We start from the raw sequence: 23,793 nt of genomic DNA, 5'->3' as shown, positions 1-23,793 counted from the left end.
AGAGAATGAGGTAGAATTCTTATAGGGGTTGGAAGTACGGCTTCCGTGGAAGTGGCCATATACGTTCGGTCTCGTTACGTTCGAATCAAACTAAACTCAAAGGCCGCTTCGATCGACGCTCTTTAACGAGCTACTACCTTGTAACGCTTCGCTCTCGTGGCCGGAAGTAGAAAAGCGAGGACGAGATAGAAGGAGTTCTCGTCGTCGTCGTCGTCGATGAGAGTAAAACTTCTTTATCTTTTTTTTTCCTTTTTTCTTTTTCCTTCTTCTCTTCTATCGTTCTTATCAACGTAAATCCTCAGCATAATCGCGATGTACTACCTAATGGTAACGCGAGCATCCGTCAGATTTATCGCGATACTTGTAGTCGCGTGGGAAAGCGCTTGAGAGGGCTATTAAATGGCTGATTGGTCGAAGATTCTTAAGAAAGAAATCCGACGACGACGACGACGGCGACGAAGACGAGAAACGCCGAAGACGACGAGAGTGGATCGTGCGAGTTGAGAAACGAGAGAGACCGGTAGCCTCAAGGTCGTGATAAAATCCGAACGCTGAAATATCGCCTTATTAATGCCGACCGCTTCATTAATGTCGAGCGTTAACACGTGCGCGCTTCGTAGACGGAGAGAACGTAAGAGGAAGAGTAGGATGAAAGAAAGAGAAAGAGAAAGAAAAAGGAAGAAAGAGAGAGAGAGAGAGAGAGAGAGAGAGAGAGAGAAGGAGAGGAGAAGGGAGATACATACAGCAGCCAAGAGGAAATTATTTTGCCCGCGGTACTTCGTCCGCGATGATAGCACGCGAACGCGAGCACTTTGCTCGTCGATAAAGAGCGCGCGGATCTTTCATAAGCTCGGCGAACCGCATAACTCTCTCGTTTGCGCCGGACAAGGAGAATAAGAGGAAATATGGGAGGTGATCGGCCTCCTCTCGAGGTGGAGTCATGCGAGCAGCTCGCCGGTGTAGCAGGCCCAGCTGCAAAGAGAAAGACAGAGAAAAAGGACTATGCGGTCGCGAGTTAGCGGGAGGAGGAAAGAAGAGGAGGAGGAGGTGGAGGAGGAGGAGGAGGAGGAGGAGGAAGAAGAAGAAGAAGAAGAAGAAGTAGAGGGGAAGAGAGAGAGGTAGTCCGAGAACGAAGAAGGGGGTTGTTGAGACGAGGAGGCGAGGGGAAGGGGACCTTCGGCTCCGAACGAGAGCCAACCGGGCGGACATAGCTCTCGAGTCTGCAGGACGAGTTTATGCGATTTTTACACTCGATCTGATTTTTTGGCGGCGCGCCTCGCTCTCGCGAGACAGATATATGTCCCACGGCCATACAAGAGCCGCGCGTATAAAGACATCGAAGCGAAAGCCAACGAGAATTCCTCATCCCATCCTCTTGGCTGCCCTCTTCTCTCTTTCTCTTTCTCTTTCTCTTTCTCTCTCTCTCTCTCTCTCCCTCTCTCTCTCTCTTGCTCTCGTTCTCTCTTGCTCTCGCTCTCGATCTCGCTCTCCTTCTTCCGATGCCCCATCATCCTCTTTGCCACCATACTTGGTATAGCCTTCTTCTCCGGCAACCACATCTCCTTCTTCCCCTCCTCCTTCCACCACTGTTCCTCCTCCTCCTCCTCCTCCTTCCTCCGTTTCTTCGTCGTCTTCTTCTTCTTCTTCGTCTTCTTCTTCTACTTCTACTGCTTGCTCCTCTCCTTCCTCCTCCCCTCCCGCCACTAAACTCCCAGAACAGGAAACAAGAATACGAAGAAAGTCCAAAGGGCCTCGCCCATAACCGGTTCGCTCTCTCTCGTCATCGCTTCCCCCTCCTCCGGGCACCCTTTTCCCCTCCTCCCGACTAACCACACCGACCATCCAACTTGCCTACCTGCTCCGCGCGGAGAGATATAGGAAGAACGCCAATTTCCCGCCCAACTATGACACCGGCGATACCATCGTCGTATCGTCCTCGTAACTACTCTTTATTCGATAGCCGATAAATTGCCGATAAAAACAACGTCTACCGTTGTTACTCGAAATTACTCAAATTCTCTCTCTCTCTCTCTCTCTCTCTCTCTCTCTCTCTCTCTCTCTCTCTCTCTCTCTCTCTGTCTCTGTTTTCGATCTCTAGGAAAATTTGTATCATCGTCGAGTTCGACAGATGCGTTCTATTTTTTTTTTTTTCGTACCAGAAGAGTCGGGAAGAGTGGGAATTGGGAGGGAGTAAAACAGCACACATTCGAAACGTTGTGGGTCATTCGGAGCGAGTCCCGGCATCTTGCTTAAACCGACATCGCCGTTCCTCATCGTGATAACGACGAAATGCTTCGTTCCTGAAAGACCGGATACCACGATAGGGATACATTCGCGTCTGGCGTCGCATTCTTCACCTTCGGCAAGATGCGTCAGGCCGTTAAGCCGAAAACAACGCGAGAGGATAGTCCCCCGAGAGAAACTTCGTCATTAAAAATCTCACGTCCTCGGACGCTAGATTTATGTCCGACGTCTCACCGGAGGATTCCTCTCGTCTCTTCGCCTCGAACGAGCTCGTACACGTTGGTGAAAAGAGATAAAAAAGAAAAACAAAAAAAAAAGAAAAGAAAAAAAGAAAGAAAGAGAGAGAGAGAGAGAGAGAGAAAGAGAAGTTGACTCCTTTGCAAAATCAACGTCGACCATCGGACTGGAGAGTCTTATCCCAACGAATCGGAGATCTCCTTAAAAAATTCTATCCCTCCGTTATGGCTACATTATGTTAGCCGATTCGTTTCTTTCCTCCACGTGAAAAAACACATCTCCCATTTCAAAATACTATTCGTCTGTCAGCGATCTCGCCGTTCGAAAATAGAAACTCGTTTTAGACGCATAGATAGTTACCTACTTTAAGTAAAGCCTGAATCGAGAAAGGCCAGAACAAAAAACAGCTTGAATATTTTTTTTTTTTAATTTCATACAATGCTGGATCACACCGTACTAGAAATCACGCGTTTAGTCATCTCGGAAGCTTCGAAGCCTCTGAAAATTTCTCGTTTAACCATGTTATGTTGGACTATCATCAACATAACATTTTTCCGATCTATAAAAAAAAAGAAACGAGAAAAAAGAAAAGAAACAAAAAAAAAGCAAAAAAGAAAGAATATAATAACGCATTGGACGTCAGCGTTCTTATGAGAGTAGGACACGCGAGGAGTGGAACGTGGCCGAGTAATAAACAGTCGTAGAGAGGGAGGTTCATCGATGTTGTAAACCGTAAGGGTTCGAAGAATGATAGAAGGTGGAGGTGGAGGTGGAGGTGGAAGAAGAGAGAGGGGTATGTAAAAGTACGTAGGTACTCACGCATATGTAGTAGAAAGAGAAAAAGAGAAAGAGAGAACGAGAGAGAGAGAGAGAGAGAGAGAGAGCTCGCGATATTCCCTCGCGTACATATCCAACCGACAGGTAAGAGTGCAAAAGCGAGAGCAAAGAGTTAAAAGAAGAAACGCTTGGAACAGCATCCACTCATCACGCGGCATGTAGCCGGCCTTTACATAAGCGACCATGCCGCCCGGCGGCGAGACCGAACGAACGCTTTTACAACTCAATGCAGGCCCCGAAGGCCCCTCCAGGCGTTGACTCTCTTCCTCCGCTTACTCTCTTCCATCTCCTTCCCTTGTCTTTTACCCTCTTCGCCCTTTTATAAAGAGAAGGAGAGAGGCCCAGTTTTACCCGACGTAGGTACGTATGTACGCGCGCGTAGACCCTCCTTCGTCCCTCACTGGAGAGACATTGTTCGCGCGCATTTATATTCTTACGGGGACGAAGCTCATTCACGTTTCACGATAGAGAAAGAACGAGAGAGAGAGAGAGAGAAAGAGAGAGAAGAAGACAAAATAGCTAGGTGTCGAGACTACGTGATCCGGACATAGATCTTTCTACGATCGTTTGATGGATTATATTGGATAATTTATGGTTATAGGTATGTGTGATGATTTTTAAATGAAAGAAAAGGATGGAACGTGTATGTAATTGCTTACTCATGTTCGTATATCCTACTAGGTAGGTACTTATTTAATATCTCCTTTTAATATCGGTTTAATTGGCTGTATATACGAGAAGGGATCAAGAGTTGTGATATACTGATAGAGATAGAGAGAGGGAGAAAGGGAGAAAGAGAAAGAGAGAGAAAGTTGTAAAGCATAGAAATAAGTAAAGAAATCTTGGAATTAATCGCCAACGTTGATAGGATAAATATTTCTAGGTAGGTTCAAAGATGCGATCGCATCGATTGAGACTATCGTTAAGAGTGCTTAATGTTGCTAATGTATCTAAGGTTTAACGAACCACGAAGCTAACAGACGTTCTGCCAAGCAAATGGTAGGTCATTATCGTGCGATTCTCGTCGCGGTCTTGTCTAGTCATACGACTCGTCTACGAGGTTCTCGGCTGGAAGCAAGACAATGAGAATTACTATGACACGTGTGTTTATCTATGTAATAAAAATACGCAGAGACATGATTTATTCTAGTGTAACACGATATCAACCGAAGTTATCTGAATTTTTTCTTCTCGCTGAAAAACATTTTATAGCACTCAAAACGATCTCGCATAAGAGGCCGATACAATAAATTCAAAGAAGAAAAAAAAAGAAAAGAAGATAGAGAGAGAGAGAGAGAGAGAGAGAGAGAGAGAGAGAGAGAAATGAAAAAGAATAAAAAAAGAAAGAAAGAGAAAAAGACGATAGGTAGATAGGTATATTATCCATTTATCTCAGGGCGTTCTCTAAATTGATTTCGAGGAGTCACAACTACACACACACACACACACACAAACGCACGCAGACACAAATACACACACGCATATACTACGCACAAGATTCGATCGTTGGAAAAGCCCTCGCTAGAGAAGAAGAGGGCTGTCTTATCTCGTTCACGTCGAGATGTCCCTCACGCTTCTCTCCTATCCATTATTCCGTTTGCCTTTTCTCCCACTCGCGATCCCTCTCTTCTCCTCTTCGTCTAACGAGTATCCGCATGTGCGTGAGTTACTGAGATAGCTCGTAGATAGAGAAACGCCAAGGCACTGGGGATGTAGCAAGACACGACGGCTCAACATACAACTGCACATTGCTTTGCGATTACAGCGAGAGGGAGAAAGAGGGAGAGAGAAAGAGATAGAGATAGAGAGATAGAGATAGAGAGAAAGAAAGAGAGAAAGAGAGAGTTCTTAGTTCCGCCACGGAGATCAATCTTTCAATTAAGCGTCGGTTTCTGACCGCAGGCGTGCCTTTCGATGCATCGTCTGTGAACGCCGGATCGTAAATAGTCTCTTACGCGTTCCACGAATTTTCTTTACTTCTCTTCTCGTTTGTAAAAAGAGAGAGAGAGAGAGAGAGAGAGAGAGAGAGACTAGAATGTCTTGAAATATTCCAATCGAAAATCCGCCGGATGTCTTCCACCGTCTATCGAATTCTTTTTTTTTCTAGTTTAAAAATAATCAATGATTTCCTACATTCTTGTTACTTGCTTAGACATATTATTGTCTTAGATATTATTTTAGCTAAAATTTACATGAGACTTGTTGATAATAGAAATGGAAATTTCTTTTGATGCGACTTAGAAATTAATGAAAAGAAAAAAGAAGAAAAAGGAATGGGGAATTTTTTAATATCGCATAAAAGTTTATCGTCTTCGTCGAAGAATATTCGAGGAGATCGATTTTTGTTTCTTTCGTTAAAAGGAATCCTATAAATAGTATGGAAAAAAATGAAAGAGACCAAAGGATAGCGCATGCGTTTGAAAAAGTCAGCTGTCCGACGGCCGCGAGAGATTCCAGGGAGGCATGGTAAGTAAGTAAGTAAGTCGACTAGTACCTAAACGATGAAAATAGAAAAGAAAATGTATGGTTATCGGTGAAGTATCAATTACGTATTTAATATTTATAACGCAGAAAACGTTTATCCTATCGGCGATCGATAAAATAATTAAATCGAGGGTTTATCCTTAATAAAAAGAAAGGAGCAAAAAGGTAAAAGAGATCCTTTATCATCTTTATCCATCGATAGATTGAAAAACGGAAATCGTTTTCGTTATCGAGCCACATGATCGTTTCTAAATCGGGATGTAGAAATCGAAGCACTTATGCAAATCATTATTCGCTCCTTTTTACAGAGCTTGCATTAGTGGGAGGAAGAGGAGGAGTTAGTACATTTAATTAAGCAAATTTAAATCCAACGATCCTCAGGGAGTATACAAGTCAATGTCTGCTTACGCATCACGCATTCGTTTAACGCGTTCTCGTGTTCTTCGACGCTTCACCGAGGCCATAATTGTTCATGAATAATAAGAATGATATGGTATTAAACCGACGACCGCGTGCCTCCTTCGAAATTATTCTCTCGACTTCATTATACCGTTTCAAGTCACGCGAGCATCCGTAACGACGAAGTAAGGAAATCGTAAGAGCAGTTTTATTTGTAAAAACGTTTAATCTTCATCGAGATAGCTTCCTTCCGACGTCGTCTCGTCGTTCATGTTGATACCTATTTTATTGCTTCAAGATTTTCGCGCAGAACAAGAAGCACTTGACGCGATTCTTATCGGACAGATAATAGTAGTTAAACGAAAATAGAAATAAATAGATACATAGGTACACGTAGCGACATGATTTTCATTTAATTTCGCTAACACGTGCAACACATCGTGTTAGCGATTCCCATTGAATTTTCTCAAGAAAATGGACATAAAAAGGCAATGTGGGGAGAAAAGAAAAGTAAAAAAAGAAATTGAGAAAAATATCCCGACATTTACATCGGCAAATTTAAGAATGCGCGGCGATAACTAGCCAATTAAAATGCTAACGCACGTTATACAAATCGTGAGAAAAAAGAAGAGATAAAGGGAAAGAGGGAGGGAGGGAGGGAGGGAAAGAAACTTCATGCTAACAATTCAGTGCGAATATCCTATACGAGATACAAAAACGTCGCGTTTTTCGCAATTTTCATGGTCCGTTTCTTCTTTAGAATTTCAACGCGAAATTAAACTTTTAACGGAGGCTGCGCTTGCGAATTCACGAGAAATGCGTTCGGATAAGCACGTAGGTACACACGATACACGTAAGACACTTGTTGATCCAGTCAACCACGCGAAATACTTCGCAACTAATACAAACGAGATACTAGACTTTCTTATCGGAAGGAAAATAAATTATCGACGAGCTGAAAATATTTTTAATTTTATCAAAAAAATATCACGAATTTCGAAATATCTTGAAACTTGAATAATTTCGAAAAACGAGTATTATTTGCAAAGAATTATAAGGAAAAAAAAAACGCATTTTGTAGTTGAACAATTATCATTAAAAATAGATAAAATCCTGTAAGGACATCGAAGAAAGAAGCCACGTTCGTTTTATTCACTAGAGACATACACACATACGATACGTATACATGAAAATATTGAGGGAGAGGGTGAACGTGAGAAAGAAAGAGAGAGAGAGAGAGAGAGAAATATACATACATACATACATACACATATATATATATATATGTATATGCATATATGTATATATACAGGCACACACGCACGCACACGCGCACATCAAAAAGAGCAGACATCGACGAACACTCGCGGTTTTGCGGATAAATGACTAGCCTTCAGTAGCCTTTACGTACCAGATTTGAATCGCAGTTGACATCGCGAAGGATCAATGAGATCGTCTTGAATCGCGATGAATGATAATAAACAAATTTTTGTGATTAAACGTGCCTCGTACGGCTACGATTCGTGAGGATCTCGACGCGACGTAGACGAACGGCCATGTTGGATTTCTTTCTCCCACTTTGGGAGTATGCTGCTTGTCGCGCCACGTTGCGGTTGGTTGCGAGCAACCCGACTCATCGACCAACGGCGCTGCTTCCCTCTCTCTCTCTCTCTCTCTGTCTCTCTCTTATTCTCACTGTCTCGTGTTTACTACGTATCGTTCTGTCTCTCTCTATCCTATGGCTCTGCTTGGCGCCAACGGAGAGAAGAGTTTCAGGAACGCGCGCCGATGGTCGCCATGTTGTCCGGAGCTCTTCTCGCGCGCTTGACACGCGTCGAGCATTTTCGTGTGTTCATCGAGCAAATCCGTGAAAAATACGAGTCGAAAGATATCAGAGAAGTTACGTAGCACGTGCCAGTGATCACCGATTAAATCGTAATACGATTAATTTTTGAGAATACCGTCGGATCGAGAGAAACGCGTAGGCCTATGGAAGGAAGGATGCTCTCGCGCCCGCGTACGTGCGTGGCAGCCATGATTGCATCTCTTTATTGGGATCGACGATGCGAGACAAGAGGAGTCTTTCTTAGCTCGTGTTCGTGTTGCACGTTGCATGGCTAGAGAAACCGTCGAGTGTATACGCATAGTGACACGTTGCACGTGTATTTGTTTTAGAGATATAGCGTCTCTTTTCTCTTCCAACTATTTACATATATATTTATATATATATTTATATATATATGTATGTATGTATGTATGTATGTATGTATGTATGTATGTATGTATGGGTACCTATATGCACCTGTGTATCTTCTCCATCTCCTCCCATTCCAACTACTTGCTCGCTCTCTACGTACACGCGTGCGTTCGAGAGCACATGCATGAACTGCGCGCGCACTCTGTGCATAGGATATATACTCACTTATTCAAATCGCGAGCCAAGAAAAATATATTATTTAAATGAACGACTTAAAGGACTATTTTAATTTCTCTTACTTTAGTTACATTGATAACATCCGAGTTTATCTGACGATTTTTTAATAGATGTTCGTTTTGAAAAATATATCTATCATAGGGAAAAAATAATTTAAGAAACTAAAAAAATATAAATCTTTCTCTCAGCATGTTCGTTACGAAACGATGCCGACGGATAAAAGTAAAACGTTATTTCGATTAGATAGATAAGAAGATTACTGTTCGATAGGATTTACGAGCAGCCATATTGACTTTTCTCCTTCTTCCTTTTTTCATCTTCTTCTTCTTCTTCTTCTTTTTCTTCTTCTTGCCGTAGTCGCATATTTCCCCGCGTATTTACCTACCCTGTTCTCGAATCTATCGTGCAATAATTCATTCTATTGGCTATATATGGTGTGTGGCACCGTGACTAAAAAGAGTATCTAGGTATCTACCTACGTACACTGAGAAAGTCGTACTCAAAAAGTACATGTGAAATATGTTGCGTGAGATTTTTTTCCAGGATCGAAGAAATGACCGGAGTGAAACGCGACGTGATAAATACCTAAACCCAGTCGTTCGCATTAAGGATTTAACCGTAGTAGCTAGACGACTACGTCGACGGACTCTTGACTCTCTTCTTCTTGCCATAAATAAATCCAAGTCGCGACTTGCTTCCACAACCCTTTCCTTCCTCCCCTTTCCCTTGTCCCACTACTCGCTGGCAGCCCTCGACATTTTTCGTGAGACTTTTCGTGCGTCAACTCGCGAGACATTTTGAAACGCATTGCATATATACATATATATATATATATATATACACACATATATATATACATTTATATATAGGTATACGTGAGCCACGTTGACGAGACCGGAATCGTAAATCACAATACGCGCGGTCTGACGCCTCGCTACGAGAGTCACGTTCTACGTCGTCGACCGTTCGAGTACGTCGATGCGGAGTAAAAAAAAAAAAGAAAAAGGAAGAAAGAGAAAAAAGAGGAAGAGGAGAGAAGAAAGAGGAAAGAAATTAGACCGCTTAAACTCTTCGCCATGTGTTAAAGATCATTCATACTAAAAGTGAACCCGTATAAAAGCCGATAAACGTAGAGATTGCGTGCGTAAGTGTATGTGAGGGTGTATATGTATTCATACGATATTCTCATGTTATGTAGTTACTTTATCTAATTCCTTCTGGACTCGTCTCTATCGTAGAAAATATGATCGATTTAAAGGAAGCAATTAGAGTTTCGGAAGGGTATGATTATCGATAATGACTGGAGATGGTTTGCACGTTAGGTATGTGGAATTCGTAACAATGGCTCGGTCATAAATTTTCGAGATAGCTATCCATTTATGTTATATCGATCGCAGAAAGTGAAAAGGTTGTGACGAATCTGTTTAGTTTGCGTTAATACCATTCAACGTATTAGTATGTTGTTACTTTCTCAACGATATTGGACTTTGCTCATCGATATATCAACTTGACATATGTCGTCATTTTTGAAAAACCAGATACCTATGCTCTGGAGTTTGCTATAAAGTGCTTGAAATAAGAAGTTCAGTCAGACTGAATAGGAAAGGATTAAAAAGAACTGTTCATTGATACGGTATTATAAATCTTTTCATAAATTCAAGCAGTCAAGAGTTCCACTAATCCAAAATGATCTAAAACTCTCAACACATATATCTAATATCTTCCAGTATATTATAAGATCACAAGAAAGTTATCACGTTGACTAACATCTCATACATAATTCTTAAATAACAAAATCACGTAATGTCATTGGATCTCACTTGTCTTTATCTTTTATTCCATGTTGGGATAGGTTCGAAAACTAATTTTCATACAATTATTTACGAAACAAAAGGAATTGTGTTCGGTCCCGATGGATTTCACATACCTATCTCTACCTATCTACCTATCTACCGAGGGGAAATTCGAGATGCCGTCTTCCAAAAGTATAGTTAACGCTTGGTACCGCTAGCGAATGGAAACAAGCGGATAGTTTCGCGGCGTAGCTAATTTACGGGAAGTCGAGCAATAAACATCGCGTCTCTCGCTAGAGAATACCAGCCACCTCGCGCGGATATACTCTAGTATGCTGTAACATTGGAAGTAAGAGCGAGAGATAGCAGATAGAGAGAGAGAGAGAGAGAGAAAGAGAGAGAGAGAGAGCGAGAGAGAGAGAGCGAGAGAGAGAAACGACAAAGTGCGTTCGTGTGCGGGAACGAGAAGCATACGCACGTAGGACGCAACAGTAGCCGTAGCGCCGGTTAATTAGCGTTTAAGTTTATGAGGTGCAGGCGCGCACGCCCCACCCTTCTCAACCCCTCGTCCGTCTCTATCCCTCTTACTGTCTTTCTCTCTCTCTCTTTCTCTCTCTCCCTCACACAGTCTACCCATCCCCCTCATGTGCTCTCTGCCGAACCACCACCGGTGACTGCTGCGCCCTCGCTTCTCTCCAAACTCACCCCACCTCACCCTCAACATTCTCTCTTTCTCTCTATCTCTCTCCCTATCTCTCTCTCTCTCTCTCTCTCTCTCTCTCTCTCTCTCTCTCTCTCTCTCTCCCCTCGATACGCGTGCGCATACGTGCATGCGTGCGTGCATGTTCACCACGTACGGTTGGTAGTACGTTCGGCGGCACAGGGATATCAAACTTCACGCGCGAGAGCAATAATAAATGCTGGACGTTCGCAGCTTCGCAGGTTTATTGCCGTTAGCAGCGATTTACTGGAATTCGGTGGCCCAAAGGAGGGTGCGAAAATAACGAGGGAAAGGCGAAAAATCCTATCGAAGAGTACCCAACTCGTTTATATTCTACTTCGTCGAATTTTATGGCGAGATGCGTGTATCGACGTCATCGTTAACGCGTAACGCTTCTTTCGTAACGTTTACGTTTCATGTTTAACGTTTGAATCCTACGGGCAGTAAGAAAGTAAGTTCTATTGCTTTAATAGATTATTATTTGGCCGAGACGTTCATCAATGATAATCTACTTAATGTTATAGTATTACGTAAATTCATTGCTCGTGAAGTTGTATATTAATGGAAATTTGTGTTAAAAAGAGTTATTCCTTTCAACAAATTAAGTTTCTTCCTTTCGTTTTTGAAATATTTATAACATTTGCGATCGTCATATTTATAACGTTTGGTCGGTGATCGCCATTGGAATACACACAAATGGATATAATTAAGCGAGTGCGTGCACTGGCTGTCGTCACGCTACCGACGTCTCAAACAGACAGTGACGATCTAGATACACGATAGAAAGATAAAACGTTCTCATTGTGCCCGCGTTCCTTTTTCCTTCGTTGCACGCATTGTTTAGCATATTTCGAAAACACACGGGGGTCTTCGTATCAATAAACAGACAATCGAAACGTAGAACTAAAATATCAAAGCATCGTTGATCGATAAATAATACAATTATATCAGTATATTTATAATATTGTTTCTTCGTCATTTTACACGATTCTAATCGGATAATGCGATACGTTTCAATTTACGATAATTTACAAGGATGCTATTTAAAGAAACAAATCGAGGAATTAAAGATAAAAAGAAAAAGATTACTTAAATCTCAATAAAGTATAATATTTAAGTACATGCAATGTTGGTAAGAAAGTCGTGAGATTAGATTTCTAGGTTGGAAGGAAAAGAATGGCGGAGTTCGTAGCATTATCTTAACTCGGTTATGAAATGGCAATGAAATGTCAGTAAAAGCTATTACGTGAAAACGAGTGTTCTCTCTTTTATGTCGAGCCTCCCGCACTTGGTCGCCTTTTAAAGCTTAACGAACTTCATTAATGTCTCGGTTACGATCGAATACGTTAGCGACGTATCATAATAGCGAAACTTACCAACACGTTCAAGTTATGCGCGTGCCGAGATTAGATTACTTAACGGTCCGTTCCACCTACTAGCAATGACTTTATCCGACGGCCAGGCTTGTTTCTTCGTGAGAGATACGGGCAACCATTTGTTATTACGATATTTACAATTCATGATAATCAACGAATGGAATAATAACGAGTCTTTAAAGATTCGTTTAAACGTTTTTCTCAATCGATTTCGTGAACGATCGATTAACCATATTAATCGAAACGATGAAATTAAAATGACAAGTATTAAAGTAATTTCTACTTAATTGATAACAAAGGAGAATATAGATTTCAACCGAGAAAATCGAAATCGGGAAGAGAAGCAATTACATTGGTATTTCGTGTAGTAGTTGAAAGATTATTCTGAGAGAACGTAGCAAGGAGTGCGACGGATTATCGCAAAGACTCTAATGGATCCGTCGCTAGGCGATAGACGTTGCGGCAAGGAGAACGTCGTCGTAGCCGAGGAATGGTAGGAGGAGAAAAGATGGAAGAGAGAAAAAGAGAATAAGAGGGAAGCGGGAGGTCAGCGTCTCTCGAACCAAAATACATTGGCCGAGAGTGTCGTGTCTCTTGGAAGCCGCTTCCTTCTCTACTAACTTTTACCGATCCAAGTTTGCCCTCTCTTTTCTCTCGTCGCATTGTCCTTGTCTTCGAATTACAAGGCCAGCAAAGAGGAAGTTTCTAGTTTCGTTGTCATCCGTTGAAACATCAAATTGCTTAGATTTTTCGAAAGGGAAAGTAAGTATCTAATCGTTGAAGGGAATCAGCTGACGTAGAAGTAGACATCTTGAAATCTTTATCACTCACTTGAGAACTCGATTTCTTCGCGTCGACACGATAACGATCTCCCGTTTAACTTGTAAGTCTTAAAGAACGAAGAAAAAGAATGACAGAAAAAGAAAAAGAAAGAGAAACAAGAAAAAATACGACGAGGAGCGAGATTCTTTTCAACGGGATTTCAAAGTTCAACGTTCGACGATGTACAAGGGCCAGGCAGTAAGAATGAAATTATTGGTAGAAGTCAGGAAGAAGAAAAGGAGAAGTTGAAGGGTAAAGGGAGCGATAGGGTTCTCGTTAACGAACGGACGATTTCCCTCGAAAGAAAAAGCCGCGACGTCCGATAAGCCATCAGCAAGAAGTCCTTTCGGTATTTTTGCATTCCTTGGATAAGTTTTTGCTGGCTTGTGTATACAGGTGTTGGAGAATCTGAATAAGAAGGACGTAGGTGAATAGTTGGTAGACGTAAAGAGACATTGTAGAATCTGGAATATCGCAGGAAATCACGAAAGAAGGGAACTCCAAGAAGGGCGAGTTTCTTCGAGTGGACTCGTTTAGCAGGACGTTCGAAAGCCAAGTAAAAGTATATCGGTACACTCGGCAGCCCTCACGAGTCCTCCCTCTTCCCTTTCTCCTCACCCTTTCCCAAGTCTCGAAGGCAGAGGAACGCTTATCTGTTTGCTTTTTGTCCGACTGCAGTAGCATGGCAACACGCGAGGCAGCGTTTCGCGCGAGACCAACCTGCGACAGGAGATTCGTCCTGATATCGTTACTTGGTAGCACGCGAGCACGCCAAAACTCCTCCCCAGACCGAACGTGCCTTGATAAAGGGACGCGCTGGCTCGACCAGTTTTATGCTCTGTCAATGCTAGTCCCACCGCTACGGCCATTTCGAATATCCCGACCAATATCCTGAGGACTGACCGTACCGGTCTCCTTTCCGTACCACGATACACACACACACACATATATATATATATACATATATAGCAGCACCGTATAAAAATTTTTTTTCAGAATACCAACATCGCGAAATATTTTATTTAAATTAAACTTATTTTAATCTCAAGTTATATAACAGAAAGATTCTAATATTAATCAATCGATAACCGATAGACTATACATTATTTTCACTATCTTATTGTGACGTTTAAATATCCACGATAACCACGTTTTGATAAAAATTAATAAACAACATTAAGCCGAGTTAGTTTAGACAATCGATTGCCAGTAGAGAAAAGAAAACAACTTCAACGAGAAAAGATGTTAAATAAACGATACGAAAGAAGAGAGAAAGAGCACGAGTCGTACGAGCCCAGCTATTCTGTTTATTTTTACAAGCTCTCGTGCTATAGGGGAGAGGGATAAAGAGAAAGATACAACGAATGAGAGAGAGAGAGAGAGAGAAGGAGAGAGGGAGAAGGGCGAGGTATATAGGTATGCGCGTCTTCGGTATATACCTACATCTAATTGTGAGCGCGCAGCGCCGCGTAATTAAATCATGCCGACGGTTTCGCAATTAAACTCGATTATTTGCTCGTCGCTATTCTCCCCACGTCGTTCTAACTCTTTCCGAGTTTCCCTTCGGCACCCTTCAAGGGTACGCAAGAGTACGATTCGTCGAGAGCGTAATAACATTCGAGTTCCGCTTGGACCAACGCCCAATGAGAACGACGTTTCGCCATTTTAATTCTCGCTATTCAAAACTTTTAATTGCTGATTATAAAATTCTTGAAAAAGGATATAAAGTTCGTCATTTTTTATTCAATTTCATTATTACATTATGTCAAAATCAATCGTTCGCGATTTAGATATTTGTTACGTAATTTCTTTCTTTTTTTTTTGCAAATCCTTCATATTAAAAATTATAAAAATCAAGAATAAATTATTGAGAGATAAATACGCATTATTATTAAATGTCTCATGGCGGACGATTATCGGGAATTATCAACGTTTGTCCTAGTACGTTGTTACATTTTTTTCACGTGAAACTGTGCATCGCGAGGGATAATCCGGAAGGCAAAACTACCTCAGATAGCCCGAGGCTTTTAACCTTGTTTATAAGATGTGGTTGTTACGGACAATAAAATGGTCCAACCGTAACTATATCCAAACGACTTGTGTACAATAGCTCGTAGACAGGTTTTGCGTTTCCATACTTATTTGTTCTATTCTATACCTGCACCATACACCATTTTTTTTTTTCTTTTAATAATCATCGTAAAATGCGACAGGGTTTGCATTACACGATATCGTATAAAACGGATCACAAGTTCGAAGGATTCTTCCCTTCGCATTTTTTGTGATTTTAACGTTGATTTTTCTCTTGCTTCATTTATTATTTCTTTGGTTTGAATTTTTTTTTTTTAGCCCAGGTAATTTTTACTTTCTCGATACAACTTGTCCTTATTCAGAGGACAAAGTAAGGATCTTTTCTTTCCTTTTTTTTTTCTTTTTTTAGAAAGCGACCGATCAAAGGAAAAGGGAAAGTTTTTGGAAAGTAAGAAAACGCGCACAGATAACCGCGAGCACCTCCTAAAACTTTCTCGAAAATTTTTTTTGCGAACTTCAAAAATAGCAACGCTCGGATCTAATGTTTCATGGAAAGTGACTTTCACCTAGAAAAGGTAGTTCCTTCGGATATATATTTTTTTGTTCTTTTTTTAAGCGACCCTTCGGCAAAAGCCTAGTCGCCGTTCATTTTACGCTTGTTGAACAGGATAAGGAAAAATTTGGGTGCCATAAAAAAGTAAAAGTCGAACTTCTTTATGGTAGAAACGTGAGCACTAAGAAAGTCTTGACAAAAGAATAAAGAAAAGCGAAAAATCCTAGAGGAGAATATTTTATGATTCAGTGAATATATTTATTTTAAAATGCTCTGCAATTAGATTTATTAGAAATCAGCTTCTAATATCAAATTGTAGATTTTGCAGTATAGTATTACGGTAAACACGTTCTAAGCAACATTTCGCGATAATTGTGAGCAAATTGATTATTACGAAACATCGTTATAACTAAATACGTATATATGTGTATGGTGTTGATCAAAGACTACGTTCTTTTTGCTTGTTTTAAGTATTATGTCATCATTCGCGAAAGTGTTATTGCGTCATGCTGACTGATCGAGAATACGACTACTTATCGGAGATTCGAAAATATTTCGAGATCGTTAATCGGGACGAGAAAAAAGAAAGAAAAAAAAAACAAGGAAAAAAAAAGAAAGAGGAAAATGAAGAAACTCGAACAAACGAGTAGTTTCTCTTACGTTCTTTCGAAGTTAACGCAGCGCTGCTTTACGATTATTCGGTCTTTCCGTAAAAGGACGACGTACGAGCGGGTACATTTTACAAAGTTGCCCTTTAATTCTCATAGAGTATAATTCCGTTTCGTAAGAATTTACGATTGTTTCAAGCCCGGCATAGGTTGTTAACTTTTTTGTTTAACTTCTTTCCCTTCCCACCTGTATCTACCCTTCTCTACGTTTTGTTCTATCTACGAGCATTTCCCCAAACCCCTATTCGCTGAAAACGGATAGAAAGAGAAAGAGAGAGAGAGAGAGAGAGAGAGAGAGCAGAACGGAGGATGCGACAATATCCGGCGCCCCGGCGTCCGACAACTGATAACGCCAAGGGATGTTTATGCGTGTGTTCATAATACGTTTCGAGCTGTGCCCGAATTCTTCGATCCATTACACCTACCGCGAAAATGCCTCCAATTTTCTCCTCGTTGCGAAGCACCGTTTCGACAAATTTTCATCTCGCACATTTTCACGACCAACATGTTACCCTTCGATAATACCTAAATATCTAACAAAATCTATCGTCGAAGAAAATCGCACGTATATTAATCGTACGTACATAGTATTATTTTCACGTTCGGTCCACGTACGATCTTGTAATGTTCGTCCCACTAAGAAATTTAGGGGAAACGGTAGAGGTCACGGACGAGAGACGTAGTCAAGAAATATTCGCAGGCGCCGTAGAATTCGCACGTTCGACGCGCGAACTCGAAAACGATAATGCGAGAGACCGGCAAATTTTATAGATGCTGAATGAATACAGCCATAAAAAAGGGAAGTACTTTCTTGCCAGCTCAATGGGTTTCGTATCTATATGTAAATAAAGCAGAAAGAGGCGGCGTAGGGAAAAAGAAGAGGCGACCATTTCTCTCTGGCGGAGCTGCTGTAATTTACGTGAGGACCGAAGATAGCGAGGCGACTCACTTCGCGTTCCAACGACGAAAAAAGAAAGAAGAAGGAGAGGAGGAGGTGAAGGAGGATGAGGAAGAGAATGAGAAGGAAAAAGAGGAGAAGGAAGAGGTGGAAGCGATGCTGTTCCTGCCGGTGCTGCTGTCGAGAGATGGAAATCGGCCTTCTTTTCTTCATTATTTACCATTTCGAAAGATAACTCACGAAAGGAACAGGGTAACAATTGAATCTTCTATTTCGACAATCAGAGGGGAAAACTTCAAGAGTTTTAACGAGTCTTCGATCGTTATCTAATCGATAAAAAATAGATAACTAAAATGATAAGTTTGAATAATTTTCTACGTAAAACGTAAATTTCTCGAAGCTTGTAGGAAACGTAATATACCTATATAGAGAAGGAAAGGATCGCGAAGAGAAGTATAAGGCGTACACCTCCAACTTTCCTACCGAACGCTTCCACCGAGTGAAATAATAGTTCGCCTTGGCTGCCACACCCAGTATTGTGTACACACACATAGAGACACATTTATACACATACGTAGAAAGATACTCGACCGTTCGTCGCCTTATGCGCCTGCTTTGGCATTTTACGTAGGTATACGCGGATGATGTATATGCTATCTAGCTCGGTCGCACTCTCGTACACAAACACACAGATATAGACGTATACAAGCGTATACATAGATACATACACGTGGAGAATATATCCTAAGGTCGGAGAACACGGTGTGCGTGCACGAACGACGTGGCTGGCTTTCCAAGATAGCGGCGATACGAGTTGGGGGAGAGGGTGAGAGAATGAAAGAGAGAGAGAGAGAGAGAGAGGGAGAGAAAGAGAAGAAGAGAAAGAGAAAGAAAGAGAGAAGGAGAGAGAGAGAGAGAGAGAGAGGGTTGGACAGGGGCGGGTGGCTGGCTGCCTTCGAGGTAGGGTGGGATCGAGGGAAGAACGAAAGGCAGAGGGGAGGCGGGACGACGATGGTGGTTCTTCGTTCGTTCGCGTTCGTTCGTTTCTACGTCCCCGCAGACGTCCAACCGCTGATCTACGATTCCCTCGCGCATAGCGGAGCACATAACTCTTCTCTTATACCTCCTCGTGAGATCCTAGCGACGATATTGCCATCCACGTGTTCCAAACGTATCCCAGAAAACAAAAATAAAAGGGTCGCCGAACGAAGGGCTGCTGTGGAAGGGGTGCGGAAGACCGACATTTCCAGCTACGAAAAAGGGCTCGTCTCCGATCTCCAACCTTTTTTCCATTATCGACGCTCCAAAGGATACGAGCGGACACTTCTGGAGGATGTCTTACGGGAGAATACAATATGGTGTTTCGAACTTCCCATTGGAAAACCGTTCTTCTACTTTCGAAACGACTGTCGAAGAATTCCTTTTTCTTCTCTCTCTCTCTCTCTCTCTTTTTTCTTTCTTTTCTTCTTCTTTTTTCTTTTTCTCGTCAGAAAGTTTCTACTTTTATGATCGACTTTTTTTTCGCCAAGGTCTAGTTCTTAATGGACTGTCGGAATTTATTCCTCTCCTTCTTTTTTCTCTTTGTTTTTTAACTTTTATAAGTAATCGAGTCAGGCGTACGATGTAATGCAAATTTTTAAACAAAGTCATGTATGTAATAAACTATGGAATATCAGAGTCCCATGTAAGTATATTATAATTTATGAGGATTGTCAAGACGTATAAAAAATTTTATGACGATTGGAATAGTCGACGCGATATTTGACACAGAAAATTTGGAAAACAATAGAGTAATCGAAGGATTAGCAGAGGGTTGAAGCGCATCCTCCTCTTCACCCGTATCCTCATGCAGGGTGTGCTCGTGCAAGCGGTTAACGCACCCATTTCACGCCTCGGAAAGCATTCAGCTTCCTCATCCGAATTCTAGCCAAATCCATGGAAATCCCCTCTCGTGGAACATTCGAGTATTTCTGTTTAGAAAAGGGTTGGATGGAAAGGAAGAACCGTGAACCCGTATCCAATTGTTATACTCTACGTTAAGCTCTCAAAATTACATTTTCGCTAATCAATGCGAGCGCATGTTCAAAGTTAAAAGCTTCAAATTGATACGAATCATTTCGTTCGGAATTACATAGTATTTGTTTAGAAAAAAAAAAAAAAAATAAAAGGAAAATTCTGTTTCTACGTATCGAATAAAACATTACGACATTTTTACCGAAGCAATCTAATAGAAAAAAAAAAAGAAAGAAAGACATCAATAAAAGACGTGATCGAAGGATACGAGAGAAGGCGTGGATGATCGACTCCGGTAATCAAGACATTCCCATTATGCGGCTCGTCGACCCGAATAATTCACCGTCAGCGGGTTTCCTCACCCTCGATCTATTCTTTCCTCTCCTCTTAATTTCAAATTCACCTTCTTCCCTCGTTTATCGGTGCCAAATAGTCGAATCGCGTTCGAGATAGTCGTAGGAATAAGAAGATTCGTCCTAAAGATCAGAACCTAATCCGTGTCCATGGATTTAGGATTTACGAGGAGGAAAGAGGTCTTGGAAAGATTTCGTCTAGGAAAAATTTCACGACAAAGATCTTCTTTCGGTTTACCCAAACATTTTCCTCGTAAATCGGTTCGTGGCAGTTCCTTCGAGCCTCTGTGCGATAGCAGAACGGGCCTAAAGTGAGTATCGATCAGAAACTCTGAGGGAATTACCGAGCGTGAGCGATTCTCCATTGCCTATACCAAGTGGTTATATCTGCCATACGTCGTGTGCCATAGGAAAGGGGCGGCAACCGCAGCAGCACGACTGTCCTTCCACCCCCGCCATCCCTCCACCCCACATGTCCCCCGTCTTCCCCGCGTCGGCTACCCCAATTTCACCCCCGAGAGCCAATATTTATTGATTACCCTCGAAGGCATCGTTCTCCACTCTCCTCTTCCCCAATTCTCTCTCTTTCTTTCTTTTTCTCTTTCTTTCTCTCTCTCTCTCTCTCTCTCTCTCTCTTTCTCTTCTTTTCTCTCTTTCTGTCTGTCTCTCTCTCTTTCTCTCTCTCTCGCGATTTCTTTCTCTCAAACACCTTTTCTCTGACGTCGAATCTTTTAAAGAATCCTCTGTCGTGCGAGCACTCTCACAGCTGTTCTCCATCACCCATCCTTCTTTTTCTTTCTCTTTCTCTTGTTTCTCTCCTTCGTACTATTCGTCGATAGAGATGGAAAGGGACGGAGTTGAAAGATTCCTCTCCTTCCATCCAAATAAAAAGAAAGAAAAAAAACGTGTTCCCTTCTTTCTACTTCTAACCCTCCAAGATTTCTCGTGAATCACCGAGGATCTCGTGTATTCTGTGAAATTTTAGTAGCGTTCGGGCATCTGTGCCCTATGAGCGTAACGTAAAATCGAAACTTAGTCGAAGTTTCGTAGTTAGACATATATATATATATCTATCTATACATAGTAACGTCAACGCTTGCCGATCAACCGAATTTAATCGGAAAATAATCGATCGATTTAAGTTTCAATGAAGCACGACTCACCTTGCAACCATGTCCAATGTGGCTTAGCAATATCGTCCTTACCTGGAAAATAGTGCAAAAAAAAAGAGATTGTAATCAGATTATTGATATCGATGTTGTATTGTTGGTAGGTACAATCGATTTATGAGAATCGAATTTAAATGCGAGCTACGATTAACGACGCGTTAGCGACGACGCGGTTTTTAGTAGCTACGTCGAACGAAAGCGTGACGTACGACGTCGATATTTTCGGCATGACGATATTTCTACTATGCTAGGCAGTTTCCCATTTTCGGATGAAGGATTCATATTTAAAATCGTCTCGGCCGGTGCCAAGGGATTAAAAAATTAACGCGCTTCGTTCGGTAGTATCGGACCGACAACGAAATCCCGTAGCGTGATTGCGGCTCGATTTATCGAATACGCGTATATAACCGAGTATTGGATCCGTTAATAATCCATTATACGTCACGAGGCTACGATTTTCAACGTTTCGCGTTCCTCCGGCCTCGTAAAACTTTTTTAAATTAAAAGAATTCACCATTATCGCGTAATATCTGTCGCGTAATTTTCATTGAATAGAGAAAATTGTCTCATTAGAAATTATTCTGCAACGATTTATAACGGGGACTCAATCGTCAAAGAGATCGCTAGTTTCTTAAGATCAAAATTCATTCTTAAAATTCTAATGGAAAGGAAAAAGAAACAAAGAGCATACGAGAACTTTAATTGTTGGCAAACATGCAAGATAGAGAAACTAAAACGAATCTATATAAGTCCCTTTTAAATATATATATTCGATATCGGCGAACAATGCTAACGAACAACTTCTGCGCATACCATCGTCGATAACGAGGATATTTTCAGTCATGTAAAATGGAGTGGTTGTCCATTCGTAACCATGTGCTTGCATATTGTAGACATATACATATAGACACACGTACGTATATCTACGTACAGATATGTGTGCGTGTACGTATGCGTTGGTTGTTACCTACTTAAGTTAGATATTATCGACATAGGAGGCGATTCGATTGCGTGTACCGAAGCATGCTATAGCGCTGATATAGAACTACTAAACAGGTCGTAGATCAGCTCGGTTAGTTATAACGTCGGCCCTTCGCTCTCTCTCTCTCTCTCTCTCTCTCTCTCTCTCTCTCTCTCGCTCTCTTGTTCCAGCACGCGTGCCCACCCACTATCTCACTCTGTCTGCTTCTCTCTCTCTCGCTCTCCTCTTCCATCCCCAAACCAATTCCCAGAGGTGTTCTGGATCATTTGGTGGCCCGCGGCTGTGAGATGCGCGCATGCACCGGCAACAATGCGCTATCATGATCGCAGAATGCGGATTGAAACATTGCCTGGGATTATAAAAAGAGAGAGAGAGAGAGAGAGAGAGAGAGAGACAGAAAGAAAAAAATCTCTTTTCTGATCCTATTTTTTGCGTACTGTGTATAAAATCCATGGATTTTCCATAGTTTTTCTCTTTTTCTTTTTTTTTCCATTTATTTATTTATTTTTTTTCACTTTTTTCCTTTTTTTGTATTGTTTTTTTTCCTTTTTTTTCTTTCTTTCTTTTTTTTTTTTTTTTAATATTCTCCAGTGTAGAATTCATAGGATTTTATTCATTCATGCATACACGAAGCGAAGTCTCGGTAATTACGTAAAAACTTGCATCGTTATAACTTGCTTGATATTTATAATTTATGCATCGTTTTCTAGGTAGAATATGTAATTATTTGTATGAAGTAGAATATTATGTTTATATTTTATGGATATAAAATAGTCATTAGATATACGTAGGTAAGTAAGAGTTGCCGAACGGGTACACAAGTCATCTAAATCGTATCTCATCAATTTTATTCTCATTACTGAATATAAATAACGATATAATACCATAAGAGATACAATTTTGAGAACTCTCCGCTGTATTTATATCTGTCATATATCTACGATATGTACACATCGAAAAGGATAAAATAGCGAGGAACGAAGAGGAGGTAAATAATAAAAATAGTGTAGGAATTTGATCGACAAACTTGAAAATCGAGATTATTTCAAGAATGATAGAAAGCTCTATTTGAAAAAGCTTGAAGGACAGGTCACAGAGTCGAAGTCAGAGTGCGTACGAATGAACGAACGAACGAACGAACGAACGAACGACCGATGCTCGATAAATCGTATACGAGACATCATATTTTTATCGAATCGAGCATCGGTTCAGTTCTCGATTCGACTCTTGGTTGACGGTTTTCAGTCGTCGTCGTCGTCGTCGTTGTCCTCGGCGAATGCGATGATCGAGGAGCAACGACGATATTGCTTTCGATTCGATTCACACGAGGAAAAATCCGCAAGAAGATGACTTACGACGCATTGTCGGTGACTGGTTATTAGATTATTGGTCGCATCGACAGCTCGTGCGTTGCCTATCGATATTCGTGGGTATGAGTTGAAGGGTGGATAGAGGGTAGAAAGTTCGCCGATGGTTATGGCGAAGCCGGGCGTCGTTGGCACCACGAGTGCAAGTGTTGTCCCTAGTAGCAATGGTGGTATGTGGTTGTAGTGTTGGTGATGGCAATGGCGCTGCTCGCCAACGGTGTTCCCGCGTACGCACAGCGTACAAATAGACGGGAAAGGGTAGCTTTGGGATGATAGGAAGAGGTAGAGGGGTTGGGAGGCTGTATGTTGGGGGGGGAGGCGAGGAAACGGCAGGGGACAAAATGGGGAGGCTGTGATAACGATAACGTACGATCGGCATTAGCTGCCGGCTTGCTGCAACTGATGGATGCGC

General features: G+C 41.5%; 1 protein-coding gene across 2 annotated transcripts in view; it reads right to left on the bottom strand.

The window, feature by feature from the left end:
• The window catches only part of LOC127063329 (homeotic protein ultrabithorax), a 124,580-nt gene that overhangs the window by 56,827 nt on the left and 43,960 nt on the right, over positions 1 to 23,793 (bottom strand). The window contains exon 2 of one of the 2 annotated variants that reach the window (XM_050992968.1): positions 21,027 to 21,068. The exons of the other annotated variant lie outside the window; for it this stretch is intronic. Coding sequence (XP_050848925.1) covers positions 21,027 to 21,068 — 42 coding nt within the window. The remainder of the gene's footprint in view (positions 1 to 21,026; positions 21,069 to 23,793) is intronic. 2 annotated transcript variants of the gene reach the window in all.

This window comes from Vespula vulgaris, chromosome 4, assembly GCF_905475345.1.
Source record: "Vespula vulgaris chromosome 4, iyVesVulg1.1, whole genome shotgun sequence".
Taxonomy (NCBI): domain Eukaryota; kingdom Metazoa; phylum Arthropoda; class Insecta; order Hymenoptera; family Vespidae; genus Vespula; species Vespula vulgaris.
The sequence above is the reverse complement of the archived record's forward strand: the minus strand, read 5'-3'. Positions and strand labels throughout refer to the sequence as shown.